This window comes from Pogona vitticeps, chromosome 3, assembly GCF_051106095.1.
Source record: "Pogona vitticeps strain Pit_001003342236 chromosome 3, PviZW2.1, whole genome shotgun sequence".
Classification (NCBI taxonomy): Eukaryota; Metazoa; Chordata; class Lepidosauria; order Squamata; family Agamidae; genus Pogona; species Pogona vitticeps.
The window spans coordinates 235,841,452-235,860,272 of NC_135785.1; the positions used below are offsets into that span (position 1 = coordinate 235,841,452).

Below are 18,821 nucleotides of genomic sequence, written 5' to 3' on the forward strand. Positions count from 1 at the left end.
ATCAGGCCAAGGGCTCATCTAGTCCAGCTTCCTGTATCTCTGTGGCCACATCAGATACCTCTGGGAGCACATGGGACAACTAGATATTTGTCTCCTGATACCCCTCCCCTCCATCTGGCATTTTGGGGTACCTTCCTTTTAAGCCTGGAGATTATACATCCCCATCATGGCTTGTAACCTGCAGGGGCAGGAGCACTATTCCCTGTCAGAAGTGGGATAAGTCGAGTCACAAGGGACTGAAAACTGCTGTCTACTCCTATATTAAGCATGCCTCTCTCTCTATATATATATGTTTAGGCATTCTTAATATAGGAGTAGATAGCAGTTTTCAGTCCCTTGTGACTCTGGAGGCCACAACAGACTTATCAGCTGGTAGGTCAGCCTTGCTACCAGAACTCCACAAAGTTTGTGTGTTTGTGTGGAGCTGTTCAGTTAATACCAACTGGACTGTTTTCATTTAACTACCGGTCCAGGTAGTGTGAGTGAGTTGTATATTGTGGCACTGCAGAAATACTTCTCTCTTAGCACCCACCTTGCAAGTTAGACTTCAAATTCCTGATGCAGTCTTTGCCATGAGAAGTAAAGTGGGATAATTGGTGTCTTTAGTAATAAATACAGATATATTCAGCTGAGCAGTGACAATTGCTTTAAATACTATGTAAGGAGCTTGGTCATAGTATGGATAGGTTTCTTCATTTAAAAAGAGAGGAACTCTTCAGTCATAGAGGTTAAACCCCTTTCAACTGTCTTTGCTGTATGTCTTCTACTCCTTGTGAGAAAACGGTTTTGACATTTCTTGGTGAATTGCACTGGACATACCTGTCAAAACTCCTTTTCTTTTCTACTGCCCATCTTAACAGGCCGTGTCTGCTTTAATACAAACTCACAGACCTTCTGTGCCTCTCAGGTGTGAGGTGCTGCATATTATTTTCAAGATTATACCAATCCATTCATTAGGCAAGATGATGACTGCGCAGTGAGGTGAATGATGTTAGAGAAGTGCCATTTTTCTTTAATGGCAAGAAACTCCTCAATTGAAATTGCAAGATGTGCAGAGATTGACAGAAACAGATTTTTCCCATTATTACTTGTGCTGGAAAAGTTTCACCAACTAATTTGGTTGGTGATTCAGTTGTTAAGGATGCAGAGTTTCTGTCTGCAAGCAAAGTGGAAACCTTGGACCAGTGGTTCCCAACCTGAGCTCCCCAGATGTTCTTGACTAAAACTCACAGACCCCTTCACCACTAGCTATGCTGGCCAGGATTTCTGGGAGTTGTAGTCCAAGGACTTCTAGGGACCCAAGGTTGAGAAGCACTACCTTAGACAATGATGACCTGACAGGAGCCCATGTTACACCAGAACTTTTTGCTAAAAGATATGGTAAGAACTTCTTGGAATAGTGATGGGCATCTTATTAAACCTAATAGTTTCATCCATGTGGGCCTGTAAAATGAGTCTTGTGGAGAGTGCATATAAATTCCATGGAGAATACACTGGAATGCAAGGAAGAAAGACATGGCACTGTTTAAAAAATACAAGTGAAATGTTGATCTCCTGGTCTCCCATTTTCTAGCTGTAACTGACTTTTCACCTTCTCTTCTTGGGCCTGTTTTTTCAGCTTCCCCAGCATAGTTTTCATTTCTGGCATGGGTGTGATTTTCTCACTAGAAAGGTTGAGTCAGGATTGCTTCAGGTTATCTACTGTGAAAAAGGAGGTGGCATTTCCAACCATGCAGGAGAACCCATAGCCCAAGGTAGAATTAAAGTCTTAAGGCAGGAGAAGGGTGTGAGAATCAGTGAAAAACATCACAGGTGCTGCAGATGTAGCGCTTACAGCAGGTGTGTGATCCACCAGTATATGTGATTGTGGTGATTAGAGATGGAGGTATTCGTATTTGTATACGAATATCCCCCCACAGGTGGAGATAACAAGGGTCCGGCCCTATGGCGCCGGACGGTCCACTCACAATTCCGCCGCTGCCACAACTGCCACAGAGCCTTTCAATGGCTCCAGATATCGGGTTTGGCTCGCCACTCCTGGCAGGAGGTGGGACAACAAGCCTCTCTGCTAGGTCAAAGAGTGGCTTGCCGAACGTGCTATCCAGGGCCGTTGGAAGGCTCTGCAGCAGTCGCAGCAGTGGCGCAATCGTGAGTGGATCATCTGGCCCCATAGGGCTGGACTCTTGTGATGTGAGGGGTATTTGTATTCGTGTTTGGGGATATTCGTATTTGTATATGAATACCCCCATCTCTAGTGGTGATCTTCTAGAAGGTGAAAATATCCATTGTGAAGTGGAGCAGAGATACATAATATATTCCAAAACTATGTCAAAATTGTAATGGCCTGGTAGGAGATAAAGGGATGATTTCATGCTACTCTTCCATTTGTATGTCCATACCTACACAGTGTGAACCTGAAAAGTGATACAATTTCATGTAAGAAGGACGGTAGGGTAATTCTGTGCTGTCAGTTTCCACTGACAAAATCATTATAGCCATATGTACTTAGTGGCTAAAATCCTGTTGAAGTGTCATGACTGGTACTTGACTTGGAATATGAGTGGCTACTCATTGATTGCCATTGCATTTTATGCAGTTACAGTTACATTAGCCTGAGTCTCCAATAGGATTTTGACCAGTGTACTTAACATATTTCTGAATCATTCTTCCACTCAATGACTGCTCATTTTATATAGCTCCAAACTTTGTTTGAGTGAAAATGTAGCACAGGAAGTACTCCTAGGTTTGGAACTGAATTCCAGGTTTTAAAGAGCTTGACTGTTAGTTTTGGTTATCTGGGAAGGAACCTTTTTTAACTGATGCAAGGTGCTATTGGAGTCATGAATGAGCTGAATGCTATTTTAAATATCCCAATAGGAGGGGTTTAGGTGTGGCACAATTTTACTAAATGACAAGGTGGAACATGTGAGTTTTGCTGATGAGCACATTTAAAATGAGTTATGAGTAATGGGAGTGAACAATATTATTTAATGGTAATGGAAGCACACTTTAAAATGTTAGTTCTTAAGGAAGCAATAATTAATGGAAAAAGCTCTTTTTGACAAATAGCATTCCAAGTTCTGATAGTAAGGAAGATGGAATTGAACCCTGGTCTTTGAATAGAAGTAATTGGTTACAGCTTTGTTACAGAATGCTTCAGACATGTCCAATGAAAGGAGGAGAGAGGTGTCATATGGCCACACTTCCAAAGCTCTCATATTGTTTGTTGTTGTTTAGTCATTAAGTGAGGTCTGACTCTTCATGACCCCATCTTGTTAGACAAACCACTGGCTTGGTGCTGGAACATCCTTCAACTACTGTAATTTCTTCTTCCACTGCAGCTATGCCCTCAGCTATGTAAGTCATCAGTTGGGGGTTACCCAATGGAATTAGCATGGGAAGTAAGTGTTACAGGTATACCATGACATGAACCCTCTGAAAAGTGTATCATATTAAGCTCCTTGTGACATTAAAGAGAACCCTGACAATTGCAGCATCTGATATAGCCAGATGCTATGTGTCTGCTCATCTTTCTGTGGCAAACCATCTGAATAACTGAAGATGCCCTTGGGATTCATAAAACTTTCTGATCCCCAGCTTAACTTTTACAGAATTCACATATAATTGAGCCTGTGTGTTTTTGTTTATCTGAAAATAATTTTGGCCCAACAGCATTTGGTCCAATAAAGGTCATATCTTTTCCCTCTCCATCTCAAATTTAGCACCACGATCCATGTTACTTCTGGGTTTACTTTCAAAGTGATCACATCAAAAATGTACTATCTGGGATGTGGCATTTCCATCTTCCACGGACAGGAATGAAAAGAATGTACAGCTCTGCTTACAGGAACAAACAGTAAAAGTTATGTGCATAGCTTTTTCTGATGCAATTTATGAAGTTTCGGTCACACACATAATATATGGGAAATGTTTTGGTATGAATGGCCCTTGCATTCAACAGCAGAGCAGGAGGGAGACACAAAATTCTTTTGAGAACCCCCAAGTAAATGTATAACTTTCTTCTAGATTGCATTAGAAAGTGAAGATGGCAAAAGGCGATACTGGCGTACGATGTTTCCAAGGCTTGCTAATCATGGGGAATGTCGTTCTGGGGGTAAGTGAACTTGAATGCTGTAACCTGGGAATAATTCCTTCAGTAACTCTCGTATTATTAATTAATGTTGAGCAGCAATTTTACAGGGTTTAATGCTTTGAGAGACATACATGTCAACTATCTTATCATCATGTGTGCACTAACGTGTGATAGAAATCATCGCGACCATGATAGTCATAATGGATGAATGAATCTGCCTTTATAATCCGCAGTGATGCTCTTTTTAGTATCCCTTTGTACTCTGTTTTATCAAGATGGTAGATGCAGCTGGGGTTGGGTGGGTTTTTTTTTTCAAATTAAGAGCAAAGATACAGTAGAATTCACTGATGGAAATGCATGAGTGATAGAAAAACCTGAAAACTGTGGTGCTGTATCTAAAAATTGTTTTTCCTTTTCATCCCCCCCCCCAAAAGTGATAGGGAGCTCTTTCAGACAAAACATTATCCTACTTAATGTGTACACTATAGAGACTTTATGGGTACTTGTCCCACCATCCATACAACTTTCCCCTTGTCTTGGTTAGTACAGTGACATATTCTATAACTCTCCCTGCGCTTCTAGTCTTGCTGAAGCCATGGTTCATTTTTAGCCCCCGTTTGCTCTGAGAAGGGGATGAAATTTAGTGCTCTGGTGCTTCTAACTGAAGGTTCATTTCTACAGTCAGAACCTCCCAGTCAGACACTCCAGAAGAGGAGCTGCCAAAGGGAACCACATTTTTCATATATTTCTAAAAGTGTTCCTAAGATTTCTTGAAGAGAAGCAGTTTTCAGAGAAGGGACTTTGAAAAATGTGTTTGGATGTGAATCCTGGTGAGCCCCATACTCATTTGTAATCAGCTCAGAGAAAAATGAATTTTTTTTGGCCCATCTGCAAGAGTGCAGAGAAGAATAGCAAGATGTCTGTGTTGAAAAAGTTATATGAAGATTCTGAGAGTTGCAGTCCCCAAAAGTCATTTTTCCAAATGCTGGCTCAATGTAAGGACCTAAGGCTAAGGAGAATACATAGGCATTGCCTTGGGATAACTATCATACATTTGTTTTGTTCTCAGTGCTGTGGGCTTGCTCTCATGGCAGAGTGTATATTCTTCGTGTCAGATCAGCACACACTGTATCCACTGCTGGAGGCTACTGACAACGATGACATCTTTGGTGCGGCCTGGATTGGGATTTTCACTGGCTTCTGTTTCTTTTGTCTTTCTGTCCTTGGGATTGTCGGTGTTGTGAAGTCAAACAGGACAATGCTGCTGGTGGTAAGTTGAATTGTAGCTAACTGTACATAGCTTTCTTTGGGTCAAGGAACTAAATTAGCCAGCTGTAGTTTGGTGTATTCATGGCCTGTGAACTTCCTTGATAGTGCTAACTTTATGGGAGGCAGCAGTACATAGCTTGTCAAAGAAATGCTACATCTGTAGAGTCTCAGAAACTCAAATAATTCTGAGTATTAGCACATATGAAACAAATGGAACTTCTTGCTTTAGCTTTCCACAGCTCCAACACTAGAGAAATAGAAACCCCCTCCCCGCTGCCAATTCCAGATATATGTGTATACTTCGATGTCAATCATTGTGAAAGTTTGGGCAAAGTAGTAATAAGTGAGAAAGTCTTATTGTAAGTAAATATCATCCTCTATCTTGACATAATCAATGCACAAAATTCTGTTGCAAGACAAGAATGTCATTGAAGGGCTCATATCCATCTGCCTTCATCTTATAGGGGGAAATCTTCCCAGTTCACTAAGTTTAAAAGCACATTGCAGTCTAAAGCTAACAGCTTCACGAAGGAATGGTGTGTTTATAAGGAACTGCTTTGTAAACCTTTGTGTTGACAACTTAAGGCCACGGCCAGGATGGGCATGGAGTAAAATGAATATTTGATGCAGAATAAATTTATACAGTGCTCTTTCATAAGATAAAGCAATAGGGAAATTAATTTTTTGCAAATTTCTTTCTCAGTTTAAATCTTCAGAAACAGACATTTATAAGGAATTCAGAAGTGTTTGCAAATAACTGAGGAAGTTTGTCAAAGAGATAGCTTATGCATGGATAGTTATCAGCTAATATTATTGCAATATGAGAGGGTAACTTGCTTGTAAAACTGAGCCATTAGAGAGAACAATGTTGAAAGGTTGTGATGGGAAACTGTGATACTATTTTGCTATTCCAAATAGTGGTGTGGAGCAGCAGGGTTTTTTTTGCCAAAAATATTCCAAAATTGAAAATTTTTCTAGTGCTTAATTTTTCTGTGCCAAAAATTTTAATTTCTAAAAATGCAATGATCCAAGTCATATTATTTACACCTATCAGTGCACAACAGTAAATGTGTACACTAACTTTTTCACGTGGAACAACTTGTTACCAAGATTTCTGCCAATTGCATTATGATGGTATAAAAATGCAATTGGATTTTGGCCAGCATTTTATAAAATTCATTAGTAATGATGGAAGGATGCCAAACAGCTTTAATTTTAAATTAAGCTATCTGGTGCGAGTGATTGTAGAGGCAATAACACTGGATATTTCCCAATGACTTTAGCAGACGTGCATTGAGTTCTTTAAAAATAGGTGAGAAGACAACAAAAGCAACGGATACAGAGTTGGATATGTAAATGTATTATATAAATGATGTGTTTTCTCTTTAAATTTAAACAAGTGATTTAATTGAAGTACATCTTTAATTGAGGGACGTGATGGCGCTGTGGGCTAAACCGCAGAAGCCTGTGCTGCAGGGTCAGGAGACCAAGTAGTCGTAAGATCGAATCCACGCAACGGAGTGAGCGCCCGTCGCTTGTTCCAGCTCCCGCCAACCTAGCGGTTCGAAAGCATGCAAATGCAAGTAGATAAATAGGGACCACCTCGGTGGGAAGGTAACAGCGTTCCGTGTCTAAGTCGCACTGGCCATGTGACCACGGAAGATTGTCTTCGGACAAAACGCTGGCTCTATGGCTTGGAAACGGGGTTGAGCACACACACCCCTAGAGTCGAACACGACTGGACAAAAATTGTCAAGGGGAACCTTTACCTTTACCTTGCATCTTTAATTATTATGACATCTTGTTATAATAATTTGAAGGCAAGTATTCTTGTTAACCTCTTCAGACCCTTCAGAGCCTGGCCCACAAGAGAATTATATATTGGTGTTTTTCACACTGATCTGTATTTGTGATAGAAGGATGCCTAATGATGATTATGACAGGTGATGTGTATTTTGTTTTTAGTATATAATCCTGATGATGGTTGTCTTTGCCTTTGAAGTTGCCTCTAGCATCACAGCAGCAGTGCATCGAGACTTTGTAAGTATTCTTCCATTCTTGTTGATTGCTCTGTTCTCTCAGATGGTATCAGTTTCATCCCTGAGATTAAAAGGCTGCAGAACTGTGACACAGATCTGTAAATGGATTGAGGTGCTGAACGGAAATGAAGACAGTGGCTGAGCGGATATCTATGTGAGACATAGCAATGTCTAATGTTTTGTTATAGTACAATTGAAAGGGAAAAAAAATCCTGCCCACAACTATCTGTTCTCTAAGGGGACTGGCAGGTTTTTATAGACCAAAACAAGCCTGAAATCACAAAATTTTAGCATATTGTTAACTGAATACTGAAGATTTTGTGGTTGTCTCATGTTATAGAAGAAGCTGTGAAAAGCCAGCCATTCACAATTTTTTTTTCTTATAATTCTTCCATTTAGGTAGTCCCTGATCAAATTTTGAATGGGGATATCTGTTTGCTTTGTGTCAACTAATTGTCACTTGATAGTGGAAAGAAGAAAGTCTAATCACCATAGCAACTTGTGTTGGATTTAGTCAGGAAGGCAGGCTTCTGTCCTGCCTAGAGTCTTCTCCAGTGAGGAATCTGCCTAATACTTTGTATTGCTTCTCCACTCTCATTGCTCTGTAGCTCACACACAATCTCTTCTTGAAACAAATGCTAGAAAAATATCAGAATCCAGACCCAGTCAACAATGATGACAAATGGAAGAGTGAGGGGATCACCAGGACATGGGATCGGCTCATGTTGCAGGTAATGATGCTGTACAGTTAGTCTTCTCTGAGGAAATAGCACTACATATCTTCCAGCGTTATCCATCGCTACCCATAGACATTTAAATCCATGTAAGCTAGGCAAAGGTCCCACATGATTAATGGGAAGAATTTCTAATCGTATATCAGTTGTTGGTAACTTCCCTTCAGAAAGAGAAGAAACATGCCTTGAACCCTTCTAGGGCTTTTTGCGGATTTATCAAGCACTACTCAAGTTTTATATTCACAGACAGCAGTATATTCACATCACATTTTCAATACTGCCAGGCTCATATTCAAAACTTTGTTTATGGCAATGCCATCTCTTATATGTCAGCTCAGCTCTGTTGGTACAGGGCTTGATGCTCAATAGAAATAAGAACATTGGACATTGGTACTATAAAATGAAATCACCTGGATTGAAGCTGCCTTTCTAGCATGCAGCGGCTAACTTGAACTGAAGCTGGAAACATATCTCACAAGGATTTACTTGCACATACATAGGATTAGACTTCTGTTGTAAATGGCTTGGAACAGATGGCATGAAATTCCATTGCTGGTTAAGATTCCTTAAGATCTTGAATCGTGGTTTCTAACTTATCCTTCTGCTTAGAACCCTGTAAACTATCACAATATTTCTATATGGATAGAAGATTAGCCTGATCTAGACTAAATACCTAGGAGTAATTTAGGACCTCTATATATCACTCTTACCATAAACAACCCTTCCGGGTAAATCCCAGTGAGATGAATGGGATATTTTTAGTTGATTCAAGAGTTGTAAAGCTTTCTGTATGTAGTAAAGGACTATGCTTATTTTGTTTTCGCTAACATATTTCCAATAGGTAATAATAGTTGTATGCCTTCCAGTCATTTTTCTAGATATAAAATATTTTGCAGTGGTTTGCCAATACTTCCTTCTGGTAACTCTCTGGGACCAGTCAGCTTGTTCAAAGCCTCACAAGCATCAGGTCATATAACCCTCCAAAACCACACATATTCTAAATTACCTGAGTTGTACACTATTCTGAGAAGCACAGTTGGGATTTGAACTCATAGCTCCTGGCTCAGAAATCAGGTGCTTCAACCCACTGCATTATTTCCAGTAGGTAACATCACATAAATCCATCTATATTTCAATAACTATTATTATGTGCTGTCAAGTGGATTCCAATTTATGGTAATCCTTTCCAGGGTTTTCTCAGTTTAGGGTATTCAGAAGTGATTTACAGTTCCCTTCTTCTGGTTGGCTCTGACACCTTGTAGGTTGCCCAAAACCGTACAGGCTGGCTATCCTACCAAGTACAATGGGAAATTGAACTTCTGACCCTTGGTTCCAAAGCCAGGTACTCCAACTCACTGAGTCCTTCTTTATGAAACACTCATTGAACAATTCACTGAGAAGGTATTTTCATTCCTATTCAGTCAAGTGCTGATACATTTCAACAATATCCTGGTGATTTCATTATACATTGGACATCGAAAACATCAACCAACTCAATGCAAATCTTCCCTGTGTTGGGCCTCCTTTTTCCCCCCTTTCCAACAGATCAATACCTTACTGAGCTTCTGCTAGATAGAATATCCCACCAATGTAGTAATATGGGATTAACTGATTATGAAAGTCTTGTCACTAGAAGGAAGGTCAAAAGAACAGTGGTCTTCATTCCTTAATATGACAAATAAAAAGTTTGACTGCTATATCCCTTTAAAAACTTGTGTTTTCCCCACAGAATATGTGTTGTGGTGTGTATGGCCCAAAAGACTGGCAAGAATACACCTCTGTTTTCCGGAAAGTGAACAAAGATGCAGATTTTCCTTGGCCACGACAGTGCTGTGTTATGGATACCCTGGGAAAATCAACCAATGTAGATGGCTGCAAATTGGGCGTGTCTGGATATTACCACAGCACTGTAAGCATTTTGACTTGATTTTTCTTTTGCTGTAATGGGCAGCTTGTCTACATTTTTCTGCCACTGAAATGCTTGTCAGAGCTGGCTCCCTTTCTCTGAACACGAAAGAGATCTTGCCACTTCGATGTATATCTCAGCGAAAAATGTTGACGTGGTCTGAACTGACAAACCAATGCAGTGTTGGAAAATATTGAGAAAGAATCTGAAAATAAATCTGTCAATATCCTAATGCCCTTTGACAAATCTATGTTGCAACACCACCAAAATATAGTGTTCAGTATTGCTCACCACACTTCAAGGAAGATGTTGTAGAACAGGGGAGGGTGTCGTAAGAGATAGCCAAAATAACAAAGAATTTGGAACAATTCTCTAGTGAGGAAAAGTTACAACCCTTTGGGTTGTTTGGCTCTGTAAAAAAGATGGGATGCATTCTAAAGAGATTTAAAATGATCCATACAGCAAAGAAATCATGGGGGTGGGGGGGCGCGGAATATCTATCTCACTATGCAACAAGCCCGAGCCATTCAGTAAAGCTAGGTGAAAGAAAATTCAGTACAGACAATATGCCTCCAAAGACATGCCTACTCAATTAGTAGGGTGGAGGTCTGCTGCTCTCATATAGTTCTTGTGGACTTCTCAGAAAAGACCTGGTTACTGTGGAAGCAGAATGCTACTAGATATGGCTTGGATCTGACCCTAATGTTCTTCCATTGGACAGTGCTGCAAAAGGCTGTGGCCATGCGATTAACTAATGTTCCTCTCTGTTTTTTTTTCTTTTCCTGCTCTTCTTATAGCAAAGGATACTAAAAATGGGAAGAGTGGCATGTGGGTTCTTTTTGTATTCTTGTCAATGTTAGGAACCATTTTACTCTATTAGGTTTTTCTAAATATGAGATTACTAGAATAATTAAAACAATTGCACACGTCTGATTATGGCAGAAGCTTTCATGGGCTACAACCTTCTTCATCAGATCACATCTGGTTGTGATGTAATCAGCTTGTTTCAAGGGCTTAGAATTCTCTTTGTCACGATAGAGGGAGGTATAATAGCAGGCTTGGGAGAAAATCAAGGTGTGCAGAACACAAAACATTTCTTTTTGTGTGGGGAGAATTATAAAGGGAGGGCAACTCTAAACAACGGAGATTGGGCATGTAACTGGCTACACAATCCTATATGTGGTTTGTGATGTGTATGGAAAAGCAAAAGGACAGAGCAAAGTGTTCTAAAAGTAGGCACACTTGCCTGGTTGGACCTCTGAAAAGGAGCACTTTGTGCTGCAACATCTTGTTGCAGATCCCACATAGTTGTCTGCATTTGAGAAGCAGGACTTAAACACCAAATATGTGGGGCTATCAGGTAATGTAAATAGTTCGTGACTTTGTGATCTAGTCATTTCTCTGTCTGGGAAAGAGTGGAGGGTGCACTTCCACCTAGCACATATCTAGTGGTGGTTCTTAAATTTTGATGACTCCACCAGTGTGTTGACAGCCTGGAAAGCATGGGTAGCGGTACCTTATGCTGTTGTAGCAAAGCACCTGCAGAAAGCACTTTTGGATATCAGGCTGCCTATCTTGGGTGCCTTTCAAAGGTGGGGCTCTTGAAGTGTTCAGTTAATTGGGAGGGTGATATTTAGCCTCCAGACAATTACCCCAACTTTCTCAATGCAAGTCTCCTGACATTCCTAGCACAGGTTTGAAATGTCTTCAGCTGTGTTACCTAGTCACCTCCTATTCACCCTCCTTTTTTTTTTAAATCTCAGGGCTGCTATGAAACCATTGCTGGCCCAATGAACAGACATGCTTGGGGTGTGGCCTGGTACGGCTTTGCCGTTCTCTGCTGGACTGTGAGTATCTAATAGTATTTAATTTCTCACACTTTAAGCATCATACTTTCTTCCCATTCAGCAAGAGAACTTTTAACTTGTTCTTATTCTGGCTGTTCCAGTACAGATGGAAACGTACTCAGGTATTATGGCTGGGTTATGAACAGGAATATATATTGCTGATGTTAAATGTCTCAGAATCCCACTGGAATTCAGGAATCTAATTGGACTGCAAGATTTTTCCCCCTCTTTTTTTTTCCACATGGAAATTTGTGTCTTTTGGTACACACTTTGCCAAATGCATACTTTTTACTGCATTTTTGCATGGCATAGTTGTGTGTATTTTTCATACGTATGTATTCTCACCCCGTTCACTAACTTCTTTAATATAGCAAAGAAAAAGAAAAAAAGAATCTAACAATCAATTTTTTTTCCTAATGTCTAGAAACCGAAAAAATAAGATGCATGTTTTTTGTTAATAATCTTCCACACCACAAATTGGATAAATTTGTACAAAGTTTTACTTAATCTGAATTTCTTCATCTCTAGTTATGTATTCCCCCCCCCCTGCACCCCAACAAAAATAAAAGTTCCTTGACATTTGGGTTTATTTTCAAAGCCACCAGCTTCCTGTGGTGATATGAAAAAAATCAGATTATTTTTGCTAAAAAAGCTTTAGCGTCTGTGTTTGTCCTTTTAATTCAAAGACTTTGCATATTCATATCTAATTTCTTTACAGTTGCTAGAAGAAGCTTAAATTACTTGGAGTTTTATTTTATTTTATTTTATTTTTTTATAATACTGATTATGACAACATGACTGTATTCTACCTTCATCTACATATGTGACTTACTGTTTCTTGACTGTGGGTTTCTGTGCTTGTATTTCAATTGTTAATGGAGGTATTATATATAAATATTCAAAATAAAATAAATATTACAAATATAATCCCGCTACAAATCACACCTGCAGCTAAGGGAAGGCGTGTTTACTCCTGATACTCTCATTCCACTTAACACAAAAGCAAAGTATGAAAAAGAGCATCTTAGGAATGTTCCTTGTTACTCCTTTGTCTCTTTTACCCTTTTGAAGTTTAAAATTTTATTCCAAAACAATGGTGGGTAATACACTTATTAGACCACTCAAATCTCAAAACATGGTGAGTTTTAGATCCTTTGGGCCATTTGTCTGACTGGACATAGCAGAGGTTGGGGTACTGGCAACCTTTTATCTGTAGAAATAAAGGAAAACAATTGATTCTGCGTTTTAACTAAGGTGAAAAAACGATACCAGGAGCTCATCTCTTATCTTACTATGTACACTGGTTCATAATATAAATTGTTTCTTATTTAAATACTAGAAAATTGTTGAAAAAGCACAAGCCTCAACTAGTTAAAAACAGTAGTGGGAAGATCTTCTCAATCTTTCCCCAAGTGTGCTCGGACTAGTCCAGCAGGTGTGGGTGTGTTTGGAGCAGGCTAAGGTGAGATAAGCTTTCTGCATCAAGGAAAACTTGTTTGCAGCACCAGACTTTGTTTGGACTGTCCTTCCATGACACTTGCAACAGCTATTCAGGTTTGCATGGTGGCCCAACCAGTATAGCAAGCACCACGTCACCAAAAGATGAGCATAGTGTCAAAGGAGAAAATCTGGACTGCCAATGTGATGCTGGTTTAGGAGCAAAGAGACCAGGTTTGAGCAGGGATCTGGACTTCAAAATCAATGGGAAGCATCAGCAAAAGTGGATTCTCCTTCCCTCTCTTCCACACACTAAGCAAAAGCAAAGCATGAGGCTTATATACCACCCCATAGCGCTTCAAGCACTCTCTGGGCGGTTTACAAGTTAATTATGCAGGCTACACATTGCCTCCCCCGCACCCAAACTAGGTGGGTACTCATTTTGCCGACCTCGGAAGGATATAAGGCTGAGCCAACCTTGAGCCACCTACCTGGGATTGAACCCTGGGTTGTGAGCACAGTTTTAGCTGTAGTACAGCAGTTTCTTCAGGGTTTCTCAGGTCTGAAGTTTAAGATGAATGAAAAAAAATTAAGATAGATGAAATTACTGTCAGATTACCTCCGAACAGCCAAGGCCGAAAAAGAGAGACCAAGGCTTTCTCATCCACCCCAGTTCTTCCAGAGCAAAAGCTGGAGAACTGGTGATTCTCCAGATGTCCCAAGACGTCAGTTTCCATCAGGACAAGCCAGGCTGGCTAATAGTGAGGAGGTGATGGGAGAAGTATTTCAACGACATTGGAATGTCTGCATCTTCCTGATCTTGTCACACTGTGTGATGATGGGAGAAAGAGACTGTAGTAGAAACTGGTGGATTGTAACACCTACTTTTTGCTTACCTATCCTCAGCTATCATGTTCGGGAGAATAAAGAGAAGCATGGGAGAGAGAGCGAGGGGTGGGGGAGAAGATAATGAATGAGTATCCAGCTTCTATCCAGTGATTCAGGGGTTCAGATTTCTGTTGCAACCTGATCTTAATGCAGCACCAGCTGTGCTCTAAAGAAGGCCAGCCAGCCTATGGTAACTCTGAACAAACTACAGTGGTGCCCCGCATAGCGAGGTTAATCCGTTCCGGATTAACCCTCGCTATGCGAAATCGTCGCTAAACGGGGTAGGGAAAATGTATTGAAACGCATTAAACTTAGTTTAATGCGTTCCAATACCTTTGTTACTTACCCGTTCAGCGAGGATTCCAATTGCCGGCAGCCATTTTCGCGCCTTCGCTAAGCGAGGGCACGGCGTGAAAACGGCTGCCGGCAGCCATTTCCGGGTTTCCGGCGGCCATTTTGGAGCCGCCGAACAGCTGTTCGGCGGCTCCAAAATGGCCACCGCAATACCCGATCTTCGCAATGCGGGTTTTCCCCATTGCGGCGATCGGGTATGTTTCCGTATAGCGATCCCGAAAAAGGGATCGCTACACGGAAACATCGCTATACGGTGCACTCGTTAAGCGAGGCACCACTGTATTCCCATCTTTCCTCTTCTTCCTTGCTCTCCCTCTCTCTAGTAATTGTTTCTACACAGTAGCAGGGAACCAACCAACAGAAGGTTGTGCCCCAGGCACTCTGCTTTTAAGCTAGTCACTTCACTCCAGTTAATGACCAGGCCAGCTCTGGTGTCTGGTATTTGTTATCCCTCATGCTTCTGCCACTTATGAGTTACTTTTGGAAAGGTGGGCTTCAAGAGTGGGATTTGTCCACTCTGACCCATTTCAAGACTTAAGATCGATTTATGTGATCTTCTGGAGAATGCTTAGTAGTAAGCCCGACTATTGTTTAATTCTCCCATCTGCAGATAGCAGCACTAGGGAGCCAGTACTTACTACCTTGTGGGAGAAGAGCGCTAACAGTTTAGGCAAAATAAGGGTAAAGTTACAAAGTTACTTTGGAGGAGATGCACCTGAGCCTTGTCTATTAGCAGATATATATATATTTTGGTTCTTGTTGGTTGTGAAATATAGAGAGAGCAGATGCTTTTAATTTTTGTTCAAATTCTAGCACATTGGTTTTTGCTAGTATTTCTCCATCCTATAGGAATTGGGCCTCTGAGCTGGCCATATGGTATGCTGTCCAGAGTCAATTATATACTCCATAATTGTGTTGTTTATGCTAGTGTGGTGGCTAAGTCTTCAGGCTGTTCCTCTGGTTGGTGGAGTTTTAGGGTGGACTATCTGGGCCAGATGAGTGAGATGTTACAGTGGCTGCATTTATGACCCTTTTTGAATTGTTTTTGTTTTTCTCTTTCAGACGTGGGTCCTTCTTTGTACCATGTTCTACTGGAGCAGAATTGAATATTAAAGGAGCCGTATCTAATCAACTTCTCCTTTTTGGAGTTTCCTCCCCCCCCTTTTTTTTTGGTAACCTATTTTCCTCTCAGACAAAGTTCTGACAATCTCTCTTTCAGTCTTCTTTCCTTTCTGCTAAGTGCTCCTTTCCCAGTCATTTCAACTATAGCAGGTGTAATATCTGCAAGGCTGGGGCTGGGAGAATGTGCTCCTTGTGCTGAAAACATCTCTGTCTTCAACACCATTGGATGAGTGTGCTGTTCCCAGAGGTGACAAAAGAGGTGGAAATAGCTTCAACTCCATCAACCAATTGGAAGTCAATTGTCTGGAGCAAGTGTATAAACAGCACTCAGAGTATTACAAAAATCACAGTTTCCCTCTCTCTTGTTATCATGTGCCTCTGCTTGCTGCAGTGTATGAACTACTCTAAAGAGACTAGTCACTTGTTTATTTATATAAGATGAGAGACAACTCAGGAAGTTAAGTATGGGAAACTAGAAAATCTAGCTTTGAAGGTAATTTTTCAGTTCATTGTGGTGATCAGTGAAGTACATCAGTGACAATGGATTCACAGCTACCTCTTTTAGCTGATCGCTGGCATACACATACAATGATACGCATACTTCTTTTCCTGTAGCATTCTGTCTAGCCTTTCCTTGTAATATTTGTAAGTCACTTGTTGTCACTTGTTTGGGAAAACTGGTTTTTTTTAAGCAGCAGAAAATTGAAGAAATGTATTTGCAAATCTATTAAATGAACATTTATTTTCAACATTTCCTGCTTTTTACTTGAAATATCTTTGTGTCAGAATTCACGAGAAGGTTGAGCTTAGTAATATAATGTGAGAGCATGACATGAAGTGGGCCAAAAGATTAAACAAGAATCCTGTTGGGCCTCTATACACACGTAAGTGAAAACCTGGTAATTGCACCAACTAATTAAAAGTTAATTAACAGGGTGCTGGTTAGGAGGCTCGTCTTGTGCTGGTCATGTGACTAAAAATTTAATGAGCACCTCTTTAATCTACAGCAGCCATTATTTCCATGTTTTCACTTGCTTGTGTATAAAAACCCAAAGGGAGTTGGCGAGAATTTTTAGACTGATCTATTCCTACCTTTTGTATCACATTAATCAAACTGTTTGCCTCTCTTTGTGATAGCTTGCTCCTTGTACAGAATGTTTTAAGGTGAAAATCTTTTTCCCCCATATGTAAGCTGCAAGAAAATACCACCTGCTCTATTTCAGAGTTTATGTATATTTTGTTCTACACATGTGTGATAAATAAAATGGAGTTTTTTAAAAGCATGGCTAGGATAAATTGAACTTTTCCTGAAATATAATCCTAACTACATCACTGGCTGAAGACTTTTTGCCTCATCGCTGGCCCAAAACAAGATAGCGCCCCCTCACCCAATTCCTGGTACAGAAATTGACAGGATTAGCAATTAAATCTTATGCCAATACTTGCGATGGAATAGCATCATCCACCAAATATGAGAATCTTGCAGACTCTCACAGAAACGGGAAGGGGGAATCGTCACTTCTTGCCATATGATTTCTCTGTGTGAAGTTTTTTGTCTTCCCCTTCCTGTGAAATCTCATGGGAAATCTCAAGTCATTTTTTGATGTTTTCTGATCATTTTTTTCTGGATGGCATCCCATCCTACAAAGAATAATTACAACTCCTTAGCAGGAGAGCATCTTTCCTGCACAGAATTCACCAAAAAGGGCACCATGTTACACAAGGTCTTGCAATTTCCTGTACAGAACAACAGGTGGAAATGATAGGGCAATCATCTCATTTCATAGAAAGTAGAGAAATCTCACTTGCGCAGAGAGATTTGTTGGGGGTTTCAGCATGGTATGTGGAAAATTGCTAACAGTCAAAAACTTCCTGAGTCCTCATCACATCCTTGTCCCTTCACTTTACCTGAGGCAGCAGGTGCCCAGGGACAGGTTATGTGGCACAGGTACATATTTTCTTCAACAAAGGGAAATAAATAAATAAATAAATAAATAAATAAATAAATAAATAAATAAATAAATAAATAAATAAATAAATAAATAAATAAATAAATAAATAAAAATAAGAGTTCATGAGCAACAGCCAAAAAGCCTGGGGCAATATTCTTCCCAATACATTATACAGTGAGTGCCTCGCTTAGCGATGTTAATTCATTCCGAAAAATCACTGCTAAGCGATTTCATCGCTAAGCGAAGCATGGTTTCCCATTGAAATGCATTGAAAACCAGATAATCCGTTCCAATAGGAACGAATTGCCGTCCTTAAGCGAAAATCGCCATAGGAAACATCGCTAAGCGAAACGCGATTCCCCAATTGAAATGCATTGAAACCTATTCAATGCATCTCAATGGGGGAAAAATACAACAACAAATTAAAAAAAGAGTTAGAGCAAAGTCAAATTTGGTTAACAAAGGGTTTATTAAGTGCACTTTATGATTTCAAACTTTTTAAACAGTAAACTTTAACTTTATAAATAACAGAAAAACATTTAAAAAACAGCAAACATGAGGCTGTTTAAACCATCGTTAAGCGAAACAGGGGACCCAAAATCTAATCACTATGCGAAGCATGGTCCCAACCATCGCTAAGCGAAAATTGCCCATAGGGACCATCGCTAAACGAAGTGCAAAAACGCTCCGAAAAATTTGTCGCTAAGTGATTTCATCGCTAAACGGAGTGCCCATTAAGTGAGGCACCACTGTACTAGACTCTATCACCTAGTTCCCTTGCTTTTTTATGGTGGGGCTGGCCCTGCAAATTAGACTAATTGTATATTTCCATGCCTAGTGGTGCCTTGGTTATCCAAAGCTAAAGAATGGTAATCCATACAAGTTTGGGAGGGCATTTTGGTTGATGTCCATTTTTAGGAGTGAATGAAATGTTATCCTCCTGCCATTGAATTCTTGAGTCCCCAAATCCAACTTCATTGTTCTCCATGTAGCACTGAAAGAATCTATTTCTTTCTGTGCTGCTCCATTCAGATCCAATGACATCGAACAGCCTCTTCAGTAAGACCTGACTGTGAGGGGTCCTACAGGTGATATGTTTAGACATCTCTCCCATTTTCCCTTGTCTGCAATGATCACTAATGCCTTGGGGCAGAAACTGGCCAGACACAATGAAACCAAA

At 40.2% G+C, this 18,821-nt stretch overlaps 1 protein-coding gene across 1 annotated transcript in view; it reads left to right on the plus strand.

Moving 5' to 3' along the window:
• Positions 1-16,874, plus strand: part of UPK1B (uroplakin 1B) — a 29,954-nt gene extending 13,080 nt beyond the window's left edge. The window contains exons 2-8 of the mRNA XM_020783809.3: positions 4,027-4,114; positions 5,163-5,363; positions 7,328-7,402; positions 8,010-8,132; positions 9,865-10,044; positions 11,805-11,888; positions 15,630-16,874. Coding sequence (XP_020639468.1) covers positions 4,046-4,114; positions 5,163-5,363; positions 7,328-7,402; positions 8,010-8,132; positions 9,865-10,044; positions 11,805-11,888; positions 15,630-15,680 — 783 coding nt within the window. The 5' untranslated portion in view covers positions 4,027-4,045 and the 3' untranslated portion in view covers positions 15,681-16,874. The remainder of the gene's footprint in view (positions 1-4,026; positions 4,115-5,162; positions 5,364-7,327; positions 7,403-8,009; positions 8,133-9,864; positions 10,045-11,804; positions 11,889-15,629) is intronic.
• Positions 16,875-18,821: the final 1,947 nt, after the last annotated feature.